The following is a 20893-nucleotide window of genomic DNA, read 5'->3' as shown; positions in this document are numbered from 1 at the left end:
TGACTGACCTGCCACGAAACATCACAGCAAAGCTCACTCCAAACCGCAAACATTTAAGATTAAAGCAAACTCAAACTACAAACATACCAAAAAAAAAAAAAAAAAATCTTTGAAAGATTAAACTACCTTTTTATACAAATGAGATTACAGGATGGCCTTCCTGATGAAGAATTCACTTCGTACAGGGGCGCAATCACCTTCAATATTAACCCTTCCATTCTGACAGATACTAATCGAGAAACAGAGAACAGAATATATTTTACAGACTTCTAAGGGCTGTACCTGTCAAATGTCAAGCGTCTGAGCTACAAAGAACCAGCTTGCAGCTGAAGTTAGACAAGGAGACAGCGGTGGAAGTATAGAGAGAGAGAGAGATATATATATTTTAAAACACAACCTGAAGTTAAAAGTGCCACCTGTTTCTAGTGATATCAGTGCCGGTATCCACTTTTGTTACTCAATAAGTACTGACTTTCCATGACAGTTAAATACCACCAGCCGTGTTCTGCAACACACTGACCCTGCGCCTGAACGGTCAGGAACGGGGTGCGTGTCCCAGACACGAGCTTGGAGACCTGATAAAGAGAACATTCACTGTTCTCACTATCCTGTCAGGCTAAAGTTCATGCTCCATAACAGAAATAAACTGTTTTGGTTGGAGGGTTTGTGTGTTTTTTTTTTTTTTTTTCTTGTGAGTGGGGACAAACGGAGGTGTGACAACCAAACCCAGCTACAGGCAGAAAACGCACTGATTTATTGAACATTGCTAGACAATCAAGTCAGATTAATCAACATCAGTAAGTAGGAAAAAAAAAAAAAAATCTTTTTTCCCCTATTATAAGGAACACGCCATACGCTTTCCTATTTCAGTTTTAATTTTACGCAAAACTAAAAGCAAAATATGCATTTAAGCATCCATAAGCAAACACTGGCAAAACCCAAAGCTTTATAGTTCCACTCAAAAAGTTAATTTAGTCACATAAACAATTTACTGACAGACGTTTGGCACTTCAGGCTGTGAACAAGATTAAGATGAGCATGAGGTTGCCAATGTCAAATTATCTGAAGATGAAAACTCGCATTTCTTGCTATTTTGGAACCAAGTACAGGATTTAATTGGTGTATGCAATAATTCTTTATATTTTAATCGGAGGGAGTCAGAGAGCAGAAAGAAGATCTTAAACAAGAAAAGCAGATGGGTTTCTGGAGAACTGCAGATTTTTAAAAAATCGATATAATATAGCTCAGGATTTAAACAGCAGGACTAAGTAAATAGAGAAGTACTTAGTTGAAACCAAACAAAGTTGTGCAGAAATGCCCATGTACCCAATACCCTCTTAAACCAGCATCAAGACACAGCCTAGTTTAAGTCTCGAAGGTTGATTGGTGCCATCTCCCCACTCAGCCATGGACACAGAAAACAAAGAACCGCTTTCACGTCTTTCACTCTTACAACTCTTCATGAAGCAATGCGTTCCCTGAAGGATGCGAAGTCCATTGGGACCAAACGGCAACGGCTCAGCTCCAGTTTGGTGTTCACTGAGCTGCAACCCACAGCCTGGGTGACCTGGTTTAAAGGCATACTGGGACCAGTACCAATCCAGCAGTGTTTGAACCCATACTGCACACAGGTAGCAGACTGCAGAGGTTTTGTCCTTTGATTACTTTTTTCAGCGTGGCACATTGGGCAGAATTTTGGGAACACCTCACAGTGCTCTTTATCTGTGTGACAGGGCAGGTTTTTGGCAGCAAACACATACCCAGAGAACACAAAGTAAGTGCATGCCTGTATTTTGTGAATCTGGTATGAGCCTTCCCAAGAAAGGCAATCTTAAAGTTTCCCATTCGATTGAGATTCTTAGGGTCTACAAAACTTTGGGTCCTACTGCTTCTGGATGCTACCATATTCCTAAAAAAAACCCCAGGCAGAAAGCATCATTTATTTTGACACTCTGAAAAAATTTCCAGAGAATTTATCCTCAGAGAAAAGACAAATGGGACATCTGCCCACATCTCAGAAATATCACGTTTCTTCTCTCCATCTTCCTTCAAGCTCAGGTAGGGCACAGGCAACGTGACACTTTCCTCAGTAATGCTCAAGCTGTCATACAATGATAACATTTCCTTGCTGACCATCTCTTTCTAGCTGAGCACTGAAATGATGTGGCTTCCTCCTGCTTTAGAAAGTTATAGAGACCAGTCTGAAACACCACCACTCCTAAGGTCTTACTTAAATATCAGCCAGCCTTTGGTACCCTCCTCTACATCATGGAAAAATGCAGTGGAAAAATGACGAGTGACACAACTATGAGAATAATAGAGCAGAACAGCCAGCTGCAAATGTCTTGTTTCCTCGAGAGCATCAAGATCTCTTCGTCGCTTACTTCACGGTGAAGATCCAGGAGGAGATATGGAATGCTCAGGAGATATGAAATGCTCAGAGACAGTGAAATTTGCACAAGTGGAAACTGATGAAATTATAGTTTAAATGAGGTGGTGTTGGCAGATTGCTTGGGCAATTTGGCAAATTTCATTAATTATGAAAATACAATAAGGATGCTCCTGTCCTCTTTCTCAAGAAAGAGGAACAGCAAGTCATAAATTTCTTTGAAGTCAAGGATGAAGTTTGAGACCAAATTATTATTATTATAAAGAACTTCTTTGTCATCCAACGCACAGCAATCGCTCTGCCCTGCATGTCTCACATGATTCTGGGGAACCACAGGTTGCAAAACTGCATCTCCCACTGTATAAATTAAAATAAATCTGAAATGTGAGGTCCTGCAGGGTAGTTCTTGCCATGCATTATTAGTCACAAGGAAGGCACTACAGCAATTCTGAGAAAATATCAGTTTCCTATTCCCTTTCTTGACCGAGTAAAGGAATAGACACTACACCAGTGGGAGTCCCGCTACCTAGAACATTGTTGCATAGAATTTTTTAATATTTCTGGTTGACCGGGCTACTTCAGGTAAGAGCTTGTCAAGGATGTCAACTAAATTTTAATACTGGAAGTTTGAGTATGCAACCTCCTGCTGAAACGGAATAATTTTCCAGAAATTGCTAAGAAGTGGTACTTCATAAGCCAAGTTTCCTCGAGGTACGTTATTGTCTTTGCTTGCTAAACAGCCTAACAAGTTGTTGTTAGCAGAGTTTACCCTGCTGAACTGACAAAGTTTCCCTCTGGAAGTATCTGCCAGAAGCAATTTGTCCGTAGATCACAGAAGGGTATGAATGTTCTATTTTCCTTCTTATTCTTAAAGACAATGTAAACTACTTGCACATATACTGTCTTACATGTGGCGAATTTTATAATACCAAATATTAAGAACTGCAGAAAACCCCAGAGTAGATCTAAGAGTAGCTAGGAAAAAAAAAGGAGAAAATGACTTAATATTTGCTTTTCAGTAATTATTTCATTCTTTAAAAATGAAAAAAAAAGCTCTTCCAACCTAAACCATCTACATACACTTAACACAAATAATTCTGAAATTCTATAAATCTATTTGAAATTATATAATATATCCTAGTCAAGAACTTGCCTATTGAATTCCAACAACTCTAAATGATGTTTTCTGGTTCGATTTTGAAATGAAAGTGTTATGACTGTCAGAAGCAAGTTGAACCATTTTCTTTTTCAACGTATAGCAAAAGACTCCATCATTTAATCAGTCCAAGGGCTTACGATCAGAAAGGTAAGGCAAGTTGCAAGGTCTGCATTAATATAAACACTCCAATGACCTCTCATACCCCATGGCACAGTGAGAACTCAATTTTACATTAATAAACCCTAACACCAAACTGTTAGAAACTCAAAAGACACCAGGTATTACATCTAACATAAATTACAGCCGAGATCAAATGGCCCGTACAAGCAATTGCACAGTGATAAAGCCTAAGTGGATGATATTTAAACAGATATTTGATTTACTGCAGAATTTTATATCATGCTAGAATTCAAATGACAATTTACAAGTCCAGAGGAAAGAAATCCCTGTCCCATGCAAACTACTGTTTGCAGCACTCTTTCAGAAGAGCTTAATATTGCAACTTGAAGAAGAAATTCTTCCCTCTGATAGTCCCAGGAAACAGCCTTAGAAGCCAAGCTATAAAACCTGACATTTAAAAAGAGAACGAACAAGCTACTTCTTCATCCCCAGGAAGAAAATAACATCCTCAGTCTTCTGTGAGTTAAGTCGCACGAACCTAATTTTTGCAATACAGCTGGCTGTGGTTTCTTCCATCAAAAAGATAAAACCCTCTGATGCTAAGTTGGAGAATCCGTCTCTCCAGTCAGCTCTTTAAAGATATACAAACTGCAATGCTTGCAGGACAGCACCATCTCTCATTAATGGCATTAATAGCTAAGAAAATTTGCAGAAGAAAAATAATATAAGAAATAAACTAAGAGCCGAATTTGCAGAGTAGTAACCGTGCAGATGCACGGTTTGGTTCCTGAACCAAACTTCAACACCTGAACAGGTTACGAATGGCTCCTCTGAGACCAGACAACCCTTTTATTCGTGAGCGGTGAGCAACTATAGATAATTCTGATGAAAAAAACAATCCGTCATGGAAAAGATTTATCCAAGAAAAAAAAAAAAAAATTCGCAGGCTTCCGATGCGATCCAGGAAAATCTCTCAGCCAATAGTTGCAGCAGCAGTAATTGTTCTAAATCTATCAATAAAGCTAAACTGCTCCTTCATTGACTGCAAACACCAATTTCTTTCATGGAGGATTATAAACTGATGTTCATGGTCTCTCTACCACCATTAGGGTGAGAAACAGTTTAAACTACATCAGGATCTGACAAGTAGATCAATTCTGGGTCCATAAAGAATCTACACAAGAGGTTCCTGGACAGGGATTTACTGCCCCCAGTTTTTATTCTCTCTTGCTGCTAAAATTACTTCTGTCAAGTACTTACAAGAGTAAGAAAAAAAATAGCAAAATGAATTAATTTTTCATGTGCTGGTGGAACGGTCTTTTTAAATTTCTGAGTTTTTAAGGCAAATATGTTACTGCATTTAAAATTATGCTGAACAGCAGGTGGTATTTAGCTAAACAGTGAGCCAGTCACACGACCCGCTCACTATCAAGCAGACAGCAATTTGAAACACTGAACTAAGCTGTCTAGATTTTCTCTGAGGGCAGTCACAGGCTTCATGTTACCGGTGCCAAATTATATTAGACATTTAATTTTAAACCTCAGGTAGTTAAATGTAAAACCTTACAACAGTAATAGTCATAAAGCAGTGGGGCATTCCATTTCAGAGAATGGATTTTTCTATTTTTCCCCTTTAATTTAACCAGCACCTCCTGTTTTGTGGCTCTGCCCACTACAAAGTAATTTATCTAATTAGGAGATGTTCACAGCTGCTTGAAAGACAGAAGCCCCAGGATACCAAAGGTCTGGTTTGGAAGACTTTGAAAAGTTCTCCAGAGCCACACAAAGTATTAATTTAATGTGAAAAAAAAAGGTGCATTGAAAAATTGAATCCCAATATGTTATTTTGTCTACAATAAAACCATGTGACAATAAGCAGGCATATTCTCCAGTACATTGGCATTTGAATTCCAAAAGATGCTTAGCTTCTCACCATACCTGCTGCTTTCACAGTATTATCTTTTTATGACTAAAATTCAAAAATCCTTTAATGGAGAAAAAGCCCTCTGAAATTAAAAAGGGTTTTTCATGCGTCAAGTTGCCAGCATAAAGGACACATCTATGAGCTTACCTGAAGATGATACACTAATAGCAATGAATTATTCTTGAGGTTTTGTAGCAGTTTCATCGCAATACTTCTGTTTCTGCTGACCCTTAGTTGCCCAAAACTCACCATTAGTCCGATTTTCACCACCTATTTAAAAGCAGCAACTTTTCATTTGAGAATTAGAACCTCTGCAAGAAATTATTCAAGTCAGGCTTATTCAGAAGTGCCAACCAGTCATCTGCATTTTTTGAATAATATTTCATGGATAATTCTAGCTGTCATCTCTTTTGATCCAGAAGTAATCGCATATGAACATCAAGTCAGAAAAAGGTACCACACGTACTTGGAGTAAAGAGCTTGTGTAGAAAAAAAAAAAAAAGGTTCCCTTCACCAGTAATTTAAAACTAGCTGAAGCTCAGCACCAGGAGCAAAAGGCATGTCCAGCAAGTATCTCCAAAGTAGAAATAGCATTACAAAGTAAAGGTGAAGTGGTAGGAATCTAGGTTATATTTCTACTTTTCCACATATTAACTCCTTGCCACTTTTATTCTACTCTTTGAAGAGTTTCTTCTACTGCAGCCTCAGTTGTCACATCTGGCACCAAGGAGCAAGAGGATGGCATCTGCTCACCTGTCTGTAGGTACGTCAGGTGTCAGGGACCAGAGACTACATCTTGGTTTTCACTTGCCTCCCTCCTACTGCAACAGACAATATTCTGCAACTTTTCTTTGAACAGCTACAGTATAAAAGAAGGGCACGAAAAGCTGGAACTTTGGTATAACCTTTTAAAAGGAAAGTAGAATTGGGGTGGATTAAAATGATGAAGTAGCTCAGGAAAAAGAGAGAGAAATATGTGGCCTTAACTGTGAAACCAGTTCAGTCTAAAGAAATCTGTGCAGGGCAATACTAATTGCCCTAAAGATTACCCAGTTTCCAAAGGAGCGGGTGAGTTGGGTGGACTCAGAAGAGAACAGCGCTGAAGCATTTTATCATGCTGCTTAGCCGCATCTCTGGCTGTCACCACGCCTGAAATACAGGGTGCTTGCTTTAGAAAACTCTTGGTGAAAATCTGTACCATTTTGATGCAAATACCACGGTCCTGAAGGCGCTGCCCACAAGTTCAGAGCTCCAAAAATTTATGTGCTTCAGCAACTACAAACTTGAGGACTAATGCCACTCAGAGCCAGGGTGACCATGATTTTAGACCCTCCTTTCTCATGAGGTGGCACTGAAAAGCTGTCCAAAGCTCCTTAAAAGCCCAGAGACAGTATCAGAGCTACACTCAGATTCAAACCTTATACAGATACCAACATATATGGGACATGTGAAATATTTTTCATACTCCTATAACTCTCAGTATTTTAGGGATAGCCCTCAGAACCAGCTTTCCTCCACCCTTCTCCTGCCCTATTCACGTTTCTCCCTGTTACCCATATCCTCAATTTCTCCTCAGTTCGTTCTTCTCTTTCACACACTCACGGCCTTTTCTCCTCTGTTCCATGAGCTCTCCATGGTTTCTCCAACAGCCTATTAAAGCCCATGCTCCTGGACACGTGTGCTTCACTGCTATGAACCATCTCAACAGAAACACCTGCATCCCAGCGCACCCGCCACAGTTGCTCCAAAGATGCTCTCATCTGCATAGACAGCAGGTCAGCCACAGGTAAACAACATGACATCTCTGTTCTTCTCTGGCACTCTGTTGAGGCCAGATGCACCATTTTGTTACCAAATACCACAGATGCTCTTTAAAAACAACCACCCTCGCCTCACTGTTACAATCTAATCATTGCAGAACACCATCTGAAAGAGTGGCTGCTCCTGTTAAACGCTCCACAGAGGAAACACTACGACTATGCCATAGTGTGCGTACATTAAAGAGAGCACAGCACAGAAAGGACATGCCGATGAAATGATCTGGAGGACAATTTACTGCCAGTACCTACCACACAGAGTAAGGAAATAATAATATCAAGTGAATAGCCTACATAACGTACCTGAAATGAAAATTAAGCAGTACTATAATTGGATTAGCTCTTCCTGCTGAAAAAGTATTTTATTGACCTGTTCTCTTTTATCTAATTCCTCCTTTTTCTCTCAGATGCTGAAAGTTTGGCTCCCCACAGAGCATCTGAGTGAACGTCAGGCTGTATTTTTTTTTTTCCTGTTTTTAAAAAAGCAAACCACCAAATTCCCCCTTCATCCCAATGCAGATGACCCCCCCCAGCTCCAGGTTTCTTACCACTGCTAATGCCAGAGTTTGCAATGACTGTTGCCTCACTCCACTGATCTGCACTGGAGACCGAGTAGGAGCGCTGATGCATACCGTCCGGGCGGCTGTTGAAGGAGACTAGACTGATCCCACTTGCCATCTGAGACACAGATGTGCTAGTAGTCACGTTCCCTAGACATAAATGGAAAACAAATTGTGTCAATAGAGAAGACAAAATCGATTTGCACGAGGATGGATGGGTGCATCTTAACGGAAGCAGAAAGAGAGATTACTTAACCAACACAAAATCCAGTGTGGCCCTCCCTGAAACTCTGAAGACAACAGTCCTGTGACCACCTCGGGACACCACAGACTTCAGCAGCCTGCTCAAATCCAGCTTTCTGACAAAAGAACCTGAATTTTTTAAGATTTCACCTCATTCTGTTCATTCATCTTCTGGAAAACACAAACTTCCACAACCCTGCCACCAGTCATATTTTGTGGAAGTTCTCCACTTGTCACAGGTAGGGCATGAAAGACATGTCTGTGCACAGAAAATAAAATTTATTCCCGAAAACCTGTTTACACAAGCAACCGAGATGAGACAACTAAGCCAACTCAAAGAGTTTAAAATAATCTGCCTCTGAAGAACATCTCACATAAGTATGTCTCCCAAGTGAAGCTAGGAACACAGCGATGGGAATTAAATAACTACCAGCATTGCGAGACCAAGCAAAAAAACTTATTCCTTTTTTTAATCTTAAAACGCTATCGTGACACAAAGCACACAACAGAAACCTTTTCCACTGACTGCAAATACCATTCCCATTTCTCATCCCGCAGCAACACACCTTCCCAACTCTAAATGAAGGCCTACAACACAAAAGGTGAGATACAAAGAACAGCCTTTACTCAGTATAAGACTAGAAAAAATTTTAGTATTTTCATGATCGGCGAGGTCTAGGACAATAAAATGCTGGGAGGTGTGCGCAAGGGGAAGCAACAGGGACACGTTTCTCGCCATAATACAGGAGAAGCGTGATCTGGCTGAATAAATTTTAGAGTCTTAACAATTAAAACCTTTCCAGAAACTGAGGTTTCTGGTGGTCTTACTTGTAACTTGATACGGGCCAAAGGCTGCTCTACAGTTTTGGTTTCTGAGCACATTTTACTCAATTCCTATTATAGCACAGGACTTGCATGTTATAAAGACGCTAATGTTTTACAATGCTCGTTTCATTCCTCGTGGCAGGTTCTCTAAAGGTAGCCCACAGGTCTTCTGTGGATTTAAGAATACTCTAAAAGCACACGTAAAGGGAAAGAAACAGACAATTTTATGAAATACCCTAACACTTTGCATTTCCATTGCACCTTCTACTGATGAGTTCAGAAAAATTAATGAATTAATTTTCAATGCTCCTGTGAGGTTGTTAATTATCTGCTATCATTTCCCCCATTTTTCAGAGGTTAAATGACCCAGGGCCACAAAGGAAGATTGTGGCAGACTTGAAAATAAAACCCAGATCTCCTGACTCCCAGTTCTATCATTATGTCTTTTCCCAGAGCAGCCTTTGGGAAGACAGCAGAGCTTAGTGAACTACTTTGTGTTTATTAGAGTTGGCATAATTGTCCCTTTCTCTCATCTCCTTTCCCAAGACTAAATCACATCTTTAGTCCTTAACACAGACCCATCACTACAGCATCTGTCCACCTGAGTCTTGAATGTACTTATTCAGTCTCAAGAACTTTTGTGTGGCAGTTACCTGCTTTGTAGACATGAAATCCATACAGGAAAACTCGTTTGCTCTATTATGCAAAGTCTAACACAGATTTTGGAACCATGTCGGGACCTTCCAAGGCAGTGCTTTAGCTACTGGCGCATAATTCCTCTCTAAACACCTTCCCTGGACAACTCTTTCATCCAAAAGAATTCGATAATCAGAGCATCATTTGCCAAACTGTTGAAAACACTTCGCCTCCAGCAAGCGGTTCTCTTCAGGACACGGTGTGCTTGACCCCATCAACTGAGAGCAATTTGCTAATGCTAGTATTTTAGCACCTTCTAAAGACATCTTCCAAAGAAATGTTCAGCAAAGAAATCATGTCTTCAGAAATGAAGGTGCAAAGCAGAGGATGAAATTATATCTCAGTATCTGAAAGTCACAATAGAAAATGGAAACACTAGCTGACAGTACCTATATTTTGAGGTCTCTTCAAAGAAATACATCCTTCCAAATGAACTCCTGTGACGCTGCTGATGCTCACTTTGAAATAACCTTTTCCTCCAGTTTTCACAGCCCAGAAAAACTATGAACATTAAGAAATTATTTTCACGACAAACCAAAACCAAGGGAGTGGCTGACATGAATGACAGAGCTTGAGACCAAACAGACTCTAGAAACTTGAGATTTAGGCCAACATTAACACCGTATGGTTCAACAAGAGTCTTAACCCCTGCTGCCGGGGCAGAATCACCGGTGGAGCAGCAGAGGCTGGGCACCTGTTGGTTGGGTAGCAGCACTGCTACGAAGGACTCAAGAGCCAACAACGGATGCCAAAACGTGTTAATACTGCACTCAACACAAACCACAAGCTGGGCACACCACGACAGGCATCTGAAACACCACACTCAGTCCTGGGCCCCCCCCTTCAAAAGGATTGTCGGGAAACAGGAAAAGAGCCAGGGAAGAACTGCCAAGACAGTCAAAGGTCTTTGCTTTTGCTGTAGCACCTTTTTGGGCATCTTCAGATTATTACTGGTGAATGGTTTTGGAAACAACTTATTTTTTCACGAGCCCCCACCCTGCCATACTCAAGAGCAATGCCACAAAAACACGCTTTTAGCCTGTAGCCATCTTTCATACTGCGCCTAGTAGAATGGGAAGCTACATGTGATGAAATCCTACAAGAGCATCTTGGTAACAAAGATCATGAAGGAGAAAAACTGGTATGTGAGCATTTCCTAGGTATCATGGGAAAATGGAAAAAATTACTGGACATCTTTGCTTGGATGACACATCCCCATTAGTCCATGCTGGGTGGCTGAGTTGTAGAGAGCAGCAATATTTGTACATTGACATCTTCCACCTAGTACAGAAATTTTTGAACAGAAGTGCCCAGTCACTTTCTAACCATGATGCAAAAGCTTAACGTTAAAAAGATAATATAAAGACTTCATCATCATGTCAGCATCAAAAGCTTTACTTTCACCTGAATGTCATTTTACAGAACTCCACACCCCACATTATGACATTAACCTGTTGAGGGAGTGATTTATTCTGCAAACCAAATAAGAATTTTTCTTTCGCTTAACATTTCTGAAAGGCATGGGCTGCTAGCAAGAAATAGGTGCCAAGTCCCATCATGTAATACTTTTCTGATCAATGATGCAAACCAACTCAGTTCCATCTTTTCTATTGCCATAGTCTGATAATGCTGCTACCTGCAACCCATGCGATAACATCTATTCAAGGTTAAATTCCATTTTGTTCATGTGCTGTAAGCTTTTAATGATATCTCAGACCATGCAAGCCAGAATCCATGGGTAGATTCAGAAAGGCTGGACTACAGAACACAGATGTGACCTTTCCTCTCCCCTTCCTGAATGTCTCCAGCTCTAGCATAAAATTGTTACTTACAACCTTACTTAAAAATCATTATTTCCCAATCCATTGCTAATTTTTCCACTTCTCAGTCTAATCGCAGCATGCCCAGGACATGTATTCCACCACCCCAGTAGGCACTAATGCTGTCACACCAAAACAAGGACTACTGGAAGTCAACTGCTGCTCTTGCACACTTTGTATGCTGCACAAAGCTCCTACGAAAACAGCCCTATGTGGGTTTTTTTTCCCTTCTATACCAGGAAAACCCCAATCCAGACCTCTACAAGGCAACTGTCCGTTATTTTTGCTCCAGGATAAAGCCTCAACAGCAGAAATCACCTCAGGCTTTCAGCAGACAAGCAAGAGACAGTTAAAAAGAGGAGTCAAGCAATACTCGTTGAAAAGTAAACCCCATATATTGGGTTGGGCACATGAAGCCTTTATGTCAAGCTCTGACAAGCAATGCCTCAATGCATTACGCCTTGATGCGTTCTGCATTCGTTGCCTCCCCTGTCTGTACATGTATACACACAAATGTGTATATCTATCTATATGTAGACAGATAACTATCTCCACATTAACATGAAATCCATGGTCAGCTACCTGGCCCTCTTTAAACACATCATATATGCATCAGCTGGTTGCTTAAGTTGATTAGCAGGGGGCAGTTAAATTACTATGCTAATCCATGTATTCTCAGCACTGTTTCCTTGATATGGATATGTGTATATGCTTACTGGGAAGCCTTGATTAGTTCAAGCTTCAATGTGTCAAAGGCTCCAGATTCTTTCCAAAGAATAATTTTAGCTGTACTCACATCCCTAAAGTGTGGGAGCTGATTTGAAAAGGTACTTACCTCTACCATATGCTATTTTTCTTTAAACAATTTGCATTTCAAAGTGAATATGGCATTTATATTTGAATGAATATCAGTATGTTGCCAGAACTGGTCTCAAATGAGCAAAAAAAGATGCTGGTCTCCTATTGAACAAAAATGTTTTCATCTACCAAAGGAGCATCAAAGGAAGAGTTCCTCTTTCTAGCTCTAGACAGCTTTATTAAAACTATCTTTTCTGATATTATAAAATACCCCGTTATGATCGCGCTTACAAAATGTTCAAACAATTAAGCTCTACAAAAACCATCCAAATTAAGATCCATGGTAATTTCCAGGTTTGGTCAATGCTCAGCAGAAGAACCTCTAAGAAAAGGGAGTGTGCTCACACAAAATCAAATTTATATGTCCATCTATTCACTGCAAATAGCCGCAAACAGCAAAGATGAAGACAAGAGAGTCAGCATAAGAGGAATTAAGCAGAGGCATGCATGCCTGTGTGTGCTTATGTGTGCATTAAGAAGCTGATGGAAACACACACACTGGGGGCAGAACGTGTCTCAATTTTCTCTGCACAGAGCGGCTCACTTTGGCTCTTCATGCACAGTTGTTTCAGGTTTACAAAACAACAGACCATAAATGCAACATCAGATTACGATACTTAAAAACATTATGACAATAACAAAGATTTATACAAACACGGGACCACAGAAGATGGTAGGTGGACATCAAGTCAGTAAAAGCCAAAAGATAAAGACTCTGTGCATCCAATAAAGTTTAACATGAATGTTATATATATGCAATAACCCGCCCAATCAAAAAAGAAACCATTCTGGGTTTTTGTCCTGTTGTTCTCCTAACAGAACAGTACAGTGGATAGCATTTTAGCAATTCCTCTTTTGCTGTCTTTTAACAAAAATACCGTAGTGAATCATCACTAAGCAGCACATTACTTCAAACTTGGCCTTCACGAACTATGCTACCCACTAATTACAAATGCAGAATTAATATAATTCACACCTATAGCCTAAAAAGCGAGATACAAATGACTTAAACACATGGAGGTGGTCTCCATTTCCTGCTGCAGCCACATTCGTGATTTCTCCCAAACAAATCACTTAGTTACAAGAAGTTATATTCAGGACTGCAACTAATACACTCTTGAATTTATGAGACGAGCAGACATTGCAAGAGTCATGAAGCAGAACTGTATTTTTCTGTGAAGCAGCAGCGTATGAGACCTGCAGAGAGCAGCTGCCCAGAAGCACCAAACGACTGAACCAGATAAACTACAGCCTACTGCTATGCCTTCACCATGGCCATGTTTTATCTGTGTTACACTCGTCATGTTCACGATGAGTTTCTCTTCCAAAAAAAGAAATAAACCTCTTAAGGCCAGAGGGCTGCGCTCACCAGCTGTTAGAACTAATGAAAAATACATTAGAGTTGTGGGTCAGGAAATCTTGACTCTTGATATCAGAGGGTTAATTGTTTCAAATCACGTTGGGTCAATTTATGTTGCAGGAATACTGCCTATTCTTGAAATGCCCTCTAATTCGGTAAAAGCCACTGTCAAATAGGTTAGGTTGGCTGTTGGCCGCCCATTCAAAACCCACACCCACCGCTGCTCCCTGAAATTTCTTCAGGCATTAGGGTACAATAGGAAAGTGAGTGAGGCCACTTTGCTAGCTGCAAAAAGATGAAAAACATTCCCTTCCCCTTTACTCAATTCTGCATCATGTTCATGAACTAATTCCTGGAGTTTTGCAGAAACCCTTCCCTAAGTGGCTGACCAAGCAGTGCCACTGTCTGCCTTCTGCTTTGCCTATAAAGATGAATGTCAGGGCAACTCCTGCTTTAGCTGAGGAAAATTTGGGAACGGCTCTTCTGGGTCCCATCAGTTTGCTGCCTCAGATCGCAGTATCCACCTTTCAGAGATGCATCCCCCTTCCACTGACAACTTCAGAGAGAGTTCATGCCCTGCACTGAAATCTGGGAAAGCTGCTACCTACAGCTCCTTGAGTTTCCGACTGAGTAACATCCGCGTGGGAAAGGGAGGTATTGCCCCGGTGTCAGCATCGTCTGGCCACGTTCTCAGGAAGGTCAGCTGTGGGACCAGGACTGGAGAGCTCCAACTTCCATAACCAGGGTCTTGAGTGGAGTTATTCATGGGGGAAAATCCCCTAAAGTATTGCTACGGATTCTGTTTCAATCTGATGGCAGCGTGCAAACAGCACATCATTTCTGCCTTGGGTTTATCAGGGATCCAAAATAACCTGAGGTTACTTGTGCATGGAATGAGAAAGAATGAGACGACGGTATCTTTTGAAAACACACTGGTTCCAGCATTGAAACTCTCCTTCAATACACTGACAATCATTTCCAACACTGTAGCAGGTGACTTGCTTGTGGGTTTTACTTATTTTTAATTTTTTTTCAGAAGCATTTATTTACTGAACAAATTTCCTGAGATAAGCAGCTATTAACAGAGGAAGACCTTCCATTGTGCAACCTGGCAGGGCAGTCTCTGCAAACCGGGCTTGATCAGTAGCGTACGAACCGAGAAGGGTCAATACTAATGAACAAACAAGGCAATGCCAAGAAATATCCTGGCAGTGCAGGACGTGGTGCTGGGAGTATAACGAGGAAAGCTATTATTCTCAGAGCATGCCAAACCAACACAGCAAGTGTGGAGGAAAATTAAGTCAACTCTTCTAAAAGAAACAGAAACCCAAGATCTTCACCAAGGGTTTCTGCTTAAGATCCCAGGCTATTTATTCCGCTGGGATCAAAGTGTGCTTTTCCTTCCCCAGCAGGCATATTACTATTTTTTCAGTAGTTTTAACAAAATAACAGTAATAAATAAGGTATGCTTCACTTTCCAGGCAAGCCCTGCTTGAGGTTACCTGCCTGTCAAGCGACTCTATCTTTAAGACCCAGAGGTGACCATTTTACATTGGCAAACGCTCTACTTTGTATTGCCGTTATTTGATTGTGAATCCTGTTAAAAATTCTGAATTTAACTTTGCAAAAATAACAGCAAAAAAATCAACTAATCCAGGGGTATTGTGCTGCTCGTGTGTAAAGTGAAGCATGTGTAAGGGCCTGAGGCAAAAGATATAAAATTCTTCTTAATCTCTTTGGCTGTCTCTGGAAGTTATTAATAAAGGAATTGGAGAGGGGGAGGGAGGGAAGGTCTTACCTGCATGCTGGATCTACATCGAAAGCCAGTAAGATCAACCAAACTAACTTTGGGAGCTTTCCACGAGCCTATAAACCTCCCCAAACCCTGCAAGCTGCAAGGAGAGCCTCTTGGGATGGGGAAGGACGACTGCTGGCATCCAAATATCCTCCAGACTCTTAAGAAAATGGAACAAAGAAACTTTATTTTCGAAAAAAGAGACAATAGATACGAATGCGAGACGACTTTTTTTTTTTTTTTTTAATAGCCATTGCCACTGTAACAGCAGCTAAGTGAATGCATGTCTGCAGTGTGAGCAGTTTTGATAAACAGCCTCTGCGGGCCACACAACGGGGATAATGTATCCTTAAGTACTGCCAATGAGCTGCCATTCTGCACAGCCAATTACTTCTGTGCGTCTGTCACTCAAAGGAAAAATGACTGAGCCCATTAGATCAAACCTTTGTCACTGTTCCTAATGCACTCTTAGGCCTCATTAATCTGAGGGAGCAGCAACACAGCCGCCGGTGCCTCATTGCCTCCCCCACAACAGGCCCACGTGAATCTTCTCATCTCTCCCCCAAGTGCACCACGTTAATCAAGCTCTCCTTATTACCCCGGTCCCTGTCACGGCGGAGAGCGCTCTCTCTCTTAAATGCTCTCATTATGGTCCATCTTTAGAGCTGGCTGAGTGGAAAAAAAAAAAAAAGAAAAAAAAAAAGAAAAAAAAAAAAGAGCCAGAGAGAAAGAGAAGAGGAAAAAGCAAGTCCGATCACATTAATATTCATGACAATAATTAGTATTCTAGGTCACTGAATATTCATGCTATTAGTTTGGTTTTTTATGGGTTTGCTGGATGTCCTGATTGCTGGAGTGTGGAGGAAAACAGCATGGTTGGGACTTTAGATGTCAACGGCAGTTCAATACTCAAAACACATTTGTGAATTTTTTTTCCCTTTTGGTAAATCAGCTTCAACACTCCTGATGGCTTTAATATTTTAAAATCACTAGGGGAAAAAGAATGAGCAATTCTGCAAAGGTCTTAACATCCAACCGGTTAGTATTACAACGTGTAACCGTCAAAACTCGGTGAGATTGCGTCGGGTGGACAAGACAGATCTGTGATTTTATTCAGGATACGGTGCAACGGAGGCATGAAAATCAACCAGAGTGGAACAGGCACAGGCTGAGCAGCACTGACTGCATCTTTCCCAACATCTACAGTCATCCGCCTGAAGCTTCACGACACGTTTCTACCCTTTATCTACCTAATCGTCATTAGAGAGAGATGGGCACCATTTGCCCACTGTAAGAAAGAATCATACGACCGTTTGCTATGTCCTTCTTTCCCTAAAGAGAAAATCTTCTAAGCAATGTCATTTTTCTCAATATTTAACAAATGCAGTGTTTTTAGCAAATATTTATTTCATTAACACTAATATTTGCCTTGCTCCTTTTTTTCCCCAATATTAAGCAATATAGGGAACTAACAGTGAAAGCTGATTCCTCTCTAGTTCTGGAAAGGGCCAATCCTAGTCCTAAAGAACTGGAGAAGATGACCTTGAGGGATCCCCCTCTGGTGAGATGAAGGGAAATCTCCGATCCACTTAAAATTGGGCTTTTTTTCCTTTGAAATGAGCAAACGGACAACTTCTCCTTTTTTTCACTACAGCTGTATATCACTGAACTAAACGGCAAAACCCAACCAAATGGAAAATTGACTCGGGTGATTAATGATAAAAGTAAGTCACAAACTTGCATTTGTGATCTGTGGCAAAACCATAAAACGCTCAAGTTGAAGTGTGGAAAACGTTTCATGTTAAGTCACGTCTTGCATACCACGTCAGACTGCAAAATTAGTAGCAAAAATCCATCAACCTCTGGCCTCTTCGGGACTCCACCAGATAAAATCTGGCACTGTCAAGTCACACACTGCTCCAGTACATAACCTCAGTCACGTACAAGCAAGGACTTCAGAGCAGATTGAAGAATTTAGGATTCAGTTCTGCATATATTAGCAAGGGCACCCAAGATCTACAGGTTTTGGAGCAATTGCCCATGAGAGCAAGCTCTTGGCTTGATACACATTTTTACTCATTGTCAACCTGATCATTACGACTGAATCCACACGATTTAAAAAAGGTAACTACAGGATCTACAAAAACACCAATGAATTCAGTATACTTCGGATCGAGACTTGAACTCACGACGCATCGCAACGGAGGAGCGATCCTACCCACAGTTTCACATCACGCTTCCCCTCCTGCATACGGCACGCCACACTTCAGAGGGTATTGGCTCTGTCCGGACTCAGCAGCTGTTAATTCAGATATTGTGGAAAACGGCTACCCAAGGTGACAAGTAGGGCTGTAGACACAAAATCAGCTTAAAGGGAAAAAAATGCAGTGGTTAAAGAACGGAATTATTAGACAGGTATTAAAATCTAAAGACGCCATGTCAGAAATCTTACTTTGAAGGTATACTGGTCTAATTGAAACATGAATTCTCTACCTTTTTAAAAGAGAAACCTGGAAGGCAGTCCATTCCTACTCAGCCCGATTCTAAGCACTTCAGTGTAAAATAAGATGACTTAATGACCATTGTGTTGGTTTGATAGATGATCATAATTAATAACAGATAGAAAACTCACATTTATAAAAATGTGAAGATGCCGTTCTTATAACATGTCTGAAATGTCACAGAGAGTTAGCCGATAACAACCTTTAGCATACTTAACGATGGCTATGTAGCTAACACATTTTAGGATACTTCACATACTGTACAGTCACTACTGTAAGTAAATTTAATAGCACCAAATTATTTAAATGAAGTGTTAATCAGGAAACAATTTATCTCTACACCATAAGCTATTTTTAGATGTGAACTTTCTACATCAGTGGCTCTTGCTGCAGCTCAGGCTTGGGGTTGTTTGTAGAGGAGAAGAAATAAATGACTCCTGGGAGAGATTTCAGGAGTTAAGTTCACCTTCAGGTCACCAGTTCTACTCCAACCCAACATGGGAGTAATTGAAACCCAGGCCCACTCCTGCTCCAAAGGCAGCAAGGACTGTCTCAGCTTCTAAAAGGCAGAGAATCCTTGGCCAGCAACCGATGTACAGGAGCGCCAGTCCTTATGACATCGCTGCAATATGCTACCAACTATTAGATAACGTTGGAAATGAGCAAATCCACCAGCTACCCTTTCCTGAAGCACTTCCAGCTGAGACACATCAACAGAATGATGTTCACTGCGAGGTAAATTTAATTTAAACTCAAGTTACTTCAAGAATCATTCAACACCTTTGATTTAAGACACCACAAAAGTAACATAACTTTAGTCTAAGGGAGCAAACTTCCATGTCCCCCAACTCAGAGACTCCTACCAAGTTGGCATACAAGTACGAGCACCTTTCATAAAGCCACAGTTGAAAATCTGTAATTTAAAGCCTTCATGTAACAAAACCAAAACACCACCCCCTATCCCACTCCCCATATTGGCCAGGAGATGGAACCACACAGAATCCCAGTTCTTACAGGATAAACTCCAAATTGCACCTCCAAGAACCTAAGAAAGCCCAGAGACCAGCTTTCACTTTTAAAGTGTTGGGGCCAAACTTCTAGGGAGAGAAAAATCAGCCTTTTTCCAGGTAAGGTGTCTGGACTTGCAACAGCAGAAACAGCCTTACCTTCTACTCATTTGTCTGTTTTCGACAGGGTACAGAAAATGCTCTTTTGACCTCAGTGCTGTTACACTTCCACTTTGGTTACTGTCCTACTATGACTATACACATCAAGGAAAAATTCTTTTTCCCATCTCTTGTGTCCATTTGGAAACCCAGCTGAAGAAGAGTCATCTTGGGGTTTTTTCTTCATAAATTCTCATGTAAGTCTTGGTGTTGTGCGTTTTGTTTTTTTCTTTTAAACATCTCTGAAATGGAAGCTCTCAAGAAGGACTGGAACTTGGCTTTTGTTGTTAAGATTATTATTTCCCAGAGGTATCTCCTTCCAGATGTTTGGGATGTAAACACACTTACAGACTGCAATAGCTGTCACAGAGATGATTATTATATGTCTGTATTTATCCAACAGTCTTTAAAACAAGAAAAACAATCTTGTTCAGCCAAGCAATGCCACAAAGCATGACTAAATTCATGCTTTAAAACTTCTCCTTCTGCATTTGACGTCTACGTCAATCTGATCTAAGAGATAAAACTTTCACTTCCTGCTTGGCTGTCACAAATCAATTATCAAATAACCGAGCACACTCCTCCTGAATTCAGGACAACATCTCCCTGATTAGCCTAATTCCTGCTATTCTTCTCATAGCTACGCTACGGGAAGAACCTTGGGAAAGATGTTCACCATGCCTAAACATGCGGGAGAAAGAGACTGCAGGTTTTTGCTGCGGCAACCACTGAGGTCCAAGAAGGCTTTAGACAGGGAAGGCGATGAGAAGGAAGAGCTCGGGCTGCCCTAAAGCCTCACAGACGGTGGTGGAAATGAGAGGAGAAGCTGAATGAACTTTTGAGTGCTCTCGTAGATGAACTGCTATGGCTTTTACTTCTAGCAGCAAGCACTGCCTCACAGAGACAAAAGGTACTGATGTTCACCCCTTGGGAAATCAAGTGGGAGCTCGGAGATAAAAACTATCCCCAAAGCGTCTCTTGTGAGATGGCACCTTCTGCTCCCCGTCCCTGACCTGAGCTGTCCCAAGTCTCCCACAAGCTATCCCTGACACTCATGCCGAGAAGTATCAACCTTTGAGACAGCATCCCCAGAGCACGTATTTTACAACCCACCAGTTGACAGGCAGGAGGCTTTGCCTTTGCCTCCCTGTTAGACCAGCTGATGCGCTGGCATCTATCCAAAATAAGTAATTCCACCAAGAGACAGAGAAAAGTATCTGCTGAGCACTCGTGAAGAAATTAATTCAAAACATGTCAGTTACAGGCAATCAAATAGACATCAAATACATATATTTATTGGCAAAGTGAGCACTGAAATCCATATTTAAGGGGCATCTTCTGAGCAGTGCTTAATAACAGACCATGGATGACTTCAAATGGATAGCACTGTTTGACAACAGAAATGCCTTGACTTTTTTGTTTTGATGCTTGAATGAAAATAAGTTCAGACATTTCTAGGAACACAAATTAGTGGAAAAAAGTTAATCTCAGCAAAGAAATGCTTTTAGTGGGTCTGTGCTATCACCATGTACCAGCAGAGACAATGAATCCAATTTCCAGGGGCAATCTTAAAACTGACATTTTAACTGAGCAGTGGTATTCTTTTAGTATCTTAGCTTTTTCACTGCGCTATACACAATTACGTAAAAGCACAAGGAAA

At 40.9% G+C, this 20893-nt stretch overlaps 1 protein-coding gene across 5 annotated transcripts in view; it reads right to left on the bottom strand.

The window, feature by feature from the left end:
* AGAP1 (ArfGAP with GTPase domain, ankyrin repeat and PH domain 1) overlaps positions 1 to 20893 on the bottom strand; it is a 370628-nt gene that overhangs the window by 105646 nt on the left and 244089 nt on the right. For 3 of the 5 annotated variants that reach the window (XM_065637290.1, XM_065637287.1, XM_065637288.1), the window contains one exon: positions 7958 to 8119. The exons of the other annotated variants lie outside the window; for them this stretch is intronic. In XM_065637290.1, coding sequence (XP_065493362.1) covers positions 7958 to 8119 — 162 coding nt within the window. The remainder of the gene's footprint in view (positions 1 to 7957; positions 8120 to 20893) is intronic. 5 annotated transcript variants of the gene reach the window in all.

This window comes from Caloenas nicobarica, chromosome 6, assembly GCF_036013445.1.
Source record: "Caloenas nicobarica isolate bCalNic1 chromosome 6, bCalNic1.hap1, whole genome shotgun sequence".
In the NCBI taxonomy this organism is placed as follows: Eukaryota; Metazoa; Chordata; class Aves; order Columbiformes; family Columbidae; genus Caloenas; species Caloenas nicobarica.
Note: the sequence above shows the minus strand (reverse complement) of the source record. Positions and strands in the feature narration are given on the sequence as shown.